At 43.0% G+C, this 7,025-nt stretch overlaps 1 protein-coding gene across 5 annotated transcripts; it reads left to right on the top strand.

The window, feature by feature from the left end:
- The first annotated feature begins 2,801 nt into the window (after positions 1–2,801).
- On the top strand, positions 2,802–6,516 carry LOC123043523 (uncharacterized). 5 transcript variants are annotated; one of them, XR_006419282.1, is made up of 5 exons: positions 2,802–3,289; positions 3,854–3,915; positions 4,629–4,673; positions 5,661–5,811; positions 6,296–6,516. XR_006419282.1 is itself a non-coding variant. In XM_044466002.1 (3 exons), the coding sequence occupies exons 1-3, from the start codon at positions 3,125–3,127 to the stop codon at positions 6,331–6,333; spliced, it is 354 nt and encodes a 117-aa protein (XP_044321937.1). In that variant the 5' UTR covers positions 2,802–3,124; the 3' UTR covers positions 6,334–6,516. The 5 variants fall into 5 exon arrangements, 1 of the variants encoding a protein (XP_044321937.1); XR_006419284.1 differs by lacking the exon at positions 4,629–4,673; XR_006419283.1 differs by having other exon boundaries at positions 4,629–5,811.
- Positions 6,517–7,025: the final 509 nt, after the last annotated feature.

Raw genomic sequence — 7,025 nt, 5'->3', positions numbered from 1 at the left:
TACTAACAACATTGCAATCATGCTCATCTTTCACATATTTTATGCCAAGAATTCTATGTAATTCTTCTTCTAGTACTTGAGAACAATTTTCCGTTCCATCATACTCACGAAAGATATTAAAAAGGTGAAGCGTATGTGACAAACTTAACTCCATTTTTTTGTATTTTTCTTTTATAAACCAAACTAGTGCTAAAACAAGAAACGAAAAGATTCGATTGCAAGATCTAAAGATATACCTTCAAGGGCTAACCTCCCCGGCAACGGCGCCAGAAAAGAGCTTGATGTATACTACGCAACCTTTTCCTTGTAGACGTTGTTGGGCCTGCAAGTGCACAGGTTTGTAGGACAGTAGCAAATTTCCCTCAAGTGGATGACCTAAGGTTTATCAATCCGTGGGAGGTGTAGGATGAAGATGGTCTCTCTCAAGCAACCCTGCAACCAAATAACAAAGAGTCTCTTGTGTCCCCAGCACACCCAATACAATGGCAAATTGTATAGGTGCACTAGATCGGTGAACAGATGGTGATACAAGTGCAATATAGATAGTAGATATAGGTATTTGTAATCTGGAATAATAAAAACAACAAGGTAATGAGCGATAAAAGTGAGCGTAAACGGTATTGCAATGGTAGGAAACAAGTCCTACGGCTCATACTTTCACTAGTGCAAGTTCTCTCAACAATAATAACATAGATAGATCATATAACAAGCCCTCAACATGCAACAAAGAGTCACGCCAAAGTCACTAATAGCGGAGAACAAACGTAGAGATTATGGTAGGGTATGAAACCACCTCAAAGTTATTCTTTTGGATCGATCAATAAAAGAGTTCGTACTAGAATAACACCTTAAGACACAAATCAACCAAAACCCTAATGTCTCCTAGATACTCCATTGTCACCTCAAGTATCCGTGGGCATGATTATACGATATGCATCACACAATCTAAGATTCATCCAACCAACACAAAATTACTTCAAAGAGTGCCCCAAAGTTTCTACCGGAGAGTCAAGAACGTGTGCCAACCCCTATGCATAGGTTCATGTGCGGAACCCGCAAGTTGGTCACCAAAACATACATCAAGTGTTGCCATAAAAGACTCAATCCGATAAGATAACTTCAAAGGGGAAACTCAATTCATCACAAAAGAGTAGAGGGGAAGAAACATCATAAGATCCAACTACAATAGCAAAGCTCGGGATACATCAAGATCGTGCCATAGAGGGAACACGAGAGAGAACACGAGAGAGAGAGAGATCAAACACATAGCTACTGGTACATACCCTCAGCCCCGAGGGTGAACTACTCCCTCCTTGTCATGGATAGCGCCGGGATGATGAAGATGGCCACCGGTGATGGGATCCCCCCTCCAGCAGGGTGTCGGGAAGGGCTCCCGAGAGGTTTTTGGTGGCTACAGAGGCTTGCGGCGGCGGAACTCCCGATCTATCTTCTGTTCTGGAGGTTTTAGGGTACGTAGGTATATATGGGTGCAAGGGGTACGTTGGTGGAGCTTTCGGGGCCCCATGAGGCAGGTGGGCATGCCCTAGGGGGTGGGCGCGCCCCCCACCCTCGTGGCCAGCTCCCGTATCTTCTGATGTAGAGTCCAAGTCTATCCGGTGGCTTTCCTTCCAAAAATAACTTCTTCAGTTGATTTCATTCCGTTTTGACTCCGTCTGATATTTCTTTTCCTCGAAACACGGAAATAGGCATAAAACAGCAAATCTGGGCTCGGCCTCCAGTTAATAGGTTAGTCCCAAAAATAATATAAAAGTGGATAATAAAGCCCAATATTGCCTAAAACAGTAGATAATATAGCATGGAGCAATCAAAAGTTATAGATACCTTGGAGACATATCAAAAGGCAAGGATATGAAGTCATCGGCCGAGAGGCTTAGTTACCGTGATGCCGTCGAGCTCGGCTAATGTCGAGGCACCGCCAACAGCGGGCGTGCAACTGACGGAGGGGCCGCTTGCTGCCGAGGTGCCGGCCGGCGTACACCCGGGTGCATTAAGCTCCAATGTCCGTGCCGGCGCCGGAGACACGAATACCACCTCCGCCGGAGACACCAATGGTGCCGCCTGCGCGTTGTGCGAGTTGCTGGCCATGAAGCTGGGAACCAGGGGCGGCCCCTGTTGGCCGCCCGCAATCCACGTCGTCAACCCCTGAATCAAGGTAGGCACAATGGCGGTGAGAGTCGTTCCCAGTTGTTTTTGCACTTGCTCTTGGACAATCTCCGGAATCTGTGCCACTTGTGCCTTGAGTTCTTGAACCTCGCGCGACTGGCTTTCCAAGCTGGTCTTTCTCTTCTTTCGCCCACCAGCAGTATAGTATGATGACCATTTTGTGGACAAGCCTTTGCCGGCCACACGACCAGCTCACTACAGCTTACTGAGCTTATCCTCGTTTTTCATTACGTCCAACGCCCTATATATAGTGTTGTCCCAAGCAGGGGAGCTCTAAGACGACCTCGCCACTACACCACGGCACTGCATTCCCTACCGACGTGTGTTGGTAAAAGTCACTTTCGCCGACCGACTGCAGGTCGGGAAAACTTCTATCAAACTGTCGGTCGGTAATACTCACGTGTACCACCCAACAGTCGGTCGGGAATGCTGAAGCATGTAGCATCAAACCGTTGGATGGTAAGCAGTGCACTACTATCAAACTGTTGGTCGGCAAATAATGCCGACCGACCATGGGTCGCCAATTGGGCCGCTCAAAATATCTGCGCGCGCGTGCGTGGGAAACTTAGCGCGCGAAGCCCATCTAAAATTTTCGGCCCCTTATCCCCACAGCCCACCCTAATTCCACCTATCTCTGCGCCCTCTCTCCCTTATCTCCTTCTCTCCCGATCTGGGCGGCGGCGGCGGCGGCTCCCGTCCTCTTCCTCCACTCCTCTCCCTCAGATTGAGCTCCGCCCAGAAGTAGAGGCTACGAGGCCATCAATCTGTGTGCGTCTAGCCATGGAGGGCTCCCCCCACTCGCGCTCCTTCTCCGCATGGAGCGCTACCAGCCCACACGGTGTAGATCCACTACCCCTGCGTCCTCCCCACGCCGGCCGCCGGTGGCTGCCGCATAGATCCGTTCCTCCCCCACCTGCTGCACGCGACGGCGCACGCTACCATGCCGTTTTGGTGCAGCCCAGACCGCTGCCCCTACCCTCGCGCTCTAGGCAGAGGCTCATTTTTCTTGGTGGTGACTACACGTTCCTCCCAGGTGGTGGCGCTCTCTGCCTGCTGTCTTGCGTTTCTCCCAGCGGCTGTGCCCTTTGACCACTACCTCGAATCAGTGAGTCCTTCCCGTTTTCTTCGAATTTGATGTGCAACTGTATGCATGTCTTTGTTTATCTTGAATTCTCTCAGACCCATGTCCGTCAGTTACTCAATTTGCAATAGAACTACACATCTTTCCTAGATCATAGTTGTTTGATTATTAGCAAACAATGATTCTTTACCTATCATTTTTGCGTCCGCATATCGATCCGGCAATAGAGAGATGAAACTGCAAAGAAGCGTGTCTGAATTTTGTCTGAACGTTGTAAATAACAGTTGGTCAAGAGTCATATGGGTACAGTGCAGCATATCACCTCTGCCCCTACACAATATACATGTCATTGGTCATTACTTATTTCTTTGCTGAGATAAGTTGAGAAATAACTTGTTTTGTTGTTTTCTAATGTGAACTACACGATATGGACATTTCACTCCAGTTTGTGCTATTTTTTAAACTCTTAACTGACATGTTGATATGTCATTCTAGAATTTTGTTGTTTCTGTTGGAACCTATATTATCAATTTTACACCTTGCAGAATTTATGACTAACAGGTTACATGCTGGTTTCCTACTGTTTAGGTTTCGACAATGGACATTTGAACAAAATCATATACTAGAGACTGCTTGTATTATAATAGAAGGTAAACTTACCAATCGAACAGAGTGAACAATACTTGTATTAGAGTGTATTGCATGTGCATTGTGGTCACTAGTATCAATCCATAGAAATTACACTATATAATGATGGATGAAACAAATGGAACCTATATCCTGACCACTACTATATTGTAGCTTCTAAAACACTTGTATGCACAGATAGTTTCTCTTGTTTTTTATAACTGATACATTATTGAGATAAATCTCGCTCAGTTTTTATAGTGGGGAAGGAAAGCTTCAAGATGTTCCATTTAAAGTGATGATATCTATTTGAAAATAAATTCATGTGCATACCTCCTCGATCCTTACATTAGCATGTCTCCGTTTCTCTTATTCAAGAGAAGCGTGAAACAAAGCACTCATTCAAAATTCTATGCTATCAGAAATAAGGTCATTAATATTCAGATATATGCATGTAAACTTGGCCAGTCAATCATCAAATACACACACATACACACGCACGCACGCTGGAAGGTGGTGTTCATGTTTGACAAAATTGTACTTGCGTAGCAATAGTTCCTGCAACAACTAAAGTGTTCCTGATCCATTGTGGGGCGTTGCTAGGCCTTGATTTTGACATTTATAAAGTATTGCTCAGATCTGTTTGGTTCAGATTTTGACTTTATTTTTCAGCTACATTGTTCCTGTTATCCATTGCGAGGCATATAAATGCTTTGATTTTGACTTTATTTTTCAGCTGAGTACAGCTAGTATTGAATAAAAGTTGGACAGATGCAGATAGGTAAGTGTTATCAATATGATGGTTTATGATCTACCAGTGCAAGCAATCACTATTGATGAAATAATTATGAGAACTTTTCTTGTAGAGTATAATAGATATTTTATATGCAACTATTCAGTTGACTTGTGAAGGAATAGCTAATGTCATGCTTGAATAACTGGGTTGTTTTCATGACCTTAACAGTGCAAAGCTATGAAGCTGTCATGCTTGTATAAGTGGGCAGTACATAAAGCTGCTGTTATGACCTTAACCATCCAAAACCAAATTACTCTCAAACTAGAGAGCAAGAAATTAGGAGATAGTTTCCTGTAGAATAATAGTTCCTGTATGTGCAGCAATTCAATTGCCCTGTGAAGTAATAGTTGATGCCATGCTTGTAAGTGGGTTGGTTTCATGACCTTGACAGTGCAAAGCTATGCACGTAACATTCACATTTTACTTTGAGTTTCCCTTCAGCAATTACTTGTGAATGTTTCAGCACTGAACTGTATTTGGCTGAGTATATTAATATTCAAACTTGTTTGTGTCGCTTTCACTATTTTGTGAGCCTTTAATCGCTCTAGTGTTCACATCTTCTATCTTGGATACTATATCTTTTATTTGATCTGACTGGACGCTTATTTATGATTATCACAGATAAAAAATATATTTTGTTATGTTTGTTGTCGATTTCCTTAAGAAATGAAGTAGTTGCTGCCTGAATCAGATAAATTATTTTAATATTCACTTCACCAATGGAACATTTCCCTGACTTGTGTTATTAATGTAGTCTGACCATCTTTATTTCCAACAACATATACTATTAGCAGATGTTGGAATTCATATTGGCTTTATACAAAAGAAAAACTTTTCTTATAGTATTGTTCTATTGGTGAAGTGAATATTAAAATAATTTATCTCAAGGAGAAACTGAAAGAATTCCAGATCTTGATGAATGTGTACTAAGGTTGTGAGGATCTGAAGAAACCCTTTTTCCGTTGCATGTAGTGGAGCAAGATTTCTTATATCTGGGTGAGGGCATCAATCAATGTTGGGATAAGCAATCTCATCACTACAATATATAGCTACCACAGTGGACCAGGCGCGTTCTTGAGCATAGCTAGATGGAAAAACATCTTTCCTGAGCTGGCATGTGAAGGTAACTTGACCCATCCTGTTTATTTTGTGAAATTTAAACTCAAATAAGGGATGTATTCACCAGCTAGTCAATCTCCTTTCAGGAAATAGTATAAAAAACTCTATGCTTAGCACACATCTGCTATGAAAAGTACATCATCGATAAGCCTAGTTACTTAAGTTGTCCTAGTAAGATCTACAATTTTGTAAAATAAGTCTGCACAAGTGTAGTCCATGAAATCAAGTTAAATAGCTAGATAAGCATGTTATTTTTAATGAGAAGAAACAAACGCCTTTGCTGACCTATCAACTCCTTATGGAGATAGTGGGCCGGCTGGGGTGATCTCAGCTGAGGATTAATGTTAGTGTTAACACATGGCTATTGAATTCTCTGTATCTATTACTACTTATATTTTTGAGAATGTGATGATCCTCTGTTGGAATTTTGCTACTATAGTCTAGCTTCTATTAGTGTATTATAATTGAGAATTTTTTAACTTTTGTAGGAAACAAACCAAAGGAGTGCATTCACACGGAGCCATGAAGCCAACGATCTACGTCAACTAGATGTTTTCGATTTCATTTTGTACAACTGATGTCTCATACTTGCATCTTTTACCTGTCCTTCTGTGAACTTGATGTATGGTGTCTTGGTGGTAATGTTTAGAACATACTGAAGTGTATGTATGTGACAAATAGTTAATGGAATAAAAAAATGTTTGGTGCACCTGATATGAGCTTGATGTATGGTGTCTTCCTGATTATACTTGAAAATCAGTACCATGTGTTAATTAAAGCAGTGGCTGGCTAAATAAAATGCAGATGAATTGTTGGTTGGCAAAGAAAAATCATGTCTGATTGTTGGTCGGCAAAACAAACCTCGTCTGACAGTCTGTTGGGAAAGGCTAATGCCAGGACCAACAGAATGTTGGTCGGGAAAGAATACCCCGTCCAATAGTTGGTCGGGAAAGGCCATGGTTGCCCCAACAGGCTGTTGGTCGGGAAAGGCCCATGGCAGGCCCAATAGACTGTCGGTCGGGAAAGATACTCCATAGCCGTCAAGCAGTTGGTCGGGAAAGCTATGTCGGTCGGGAAAAGCTTTTCCCGTCTGGACTTTCCCCAACAAACGTTGTCGGTCGGCACTAGTCTTTCCCGTCCGACTATCTGTTGGTGAAACTTGGATTCCCGACCAACCTGTCTGTCGGGATTGTGGTGCTGTGGTGTAGTGCGCGCTAC

The sequence above is a fragment of the Triticum aestivum genome, chromosome 2B (genome assembly GCF_018294505.1).
Source record: "Triticum aestivum cultivar Chinese Spring chromosome 2B, IWGSC CS RefSeq v2.1, whole genome shotgun sequence".
NCBI classification, from domain to species: domain Eukaryota; kingdom Viridiplantae; phylum Streptophyta; class Magnoliopsida; order Poales; family Poaceae; genus Triticum; species Triticum aestivum.
Note: the sequence above shows the minus strand (reverse complement) of the source record. Positions and strands in the feature narration are given on the sequence as shown.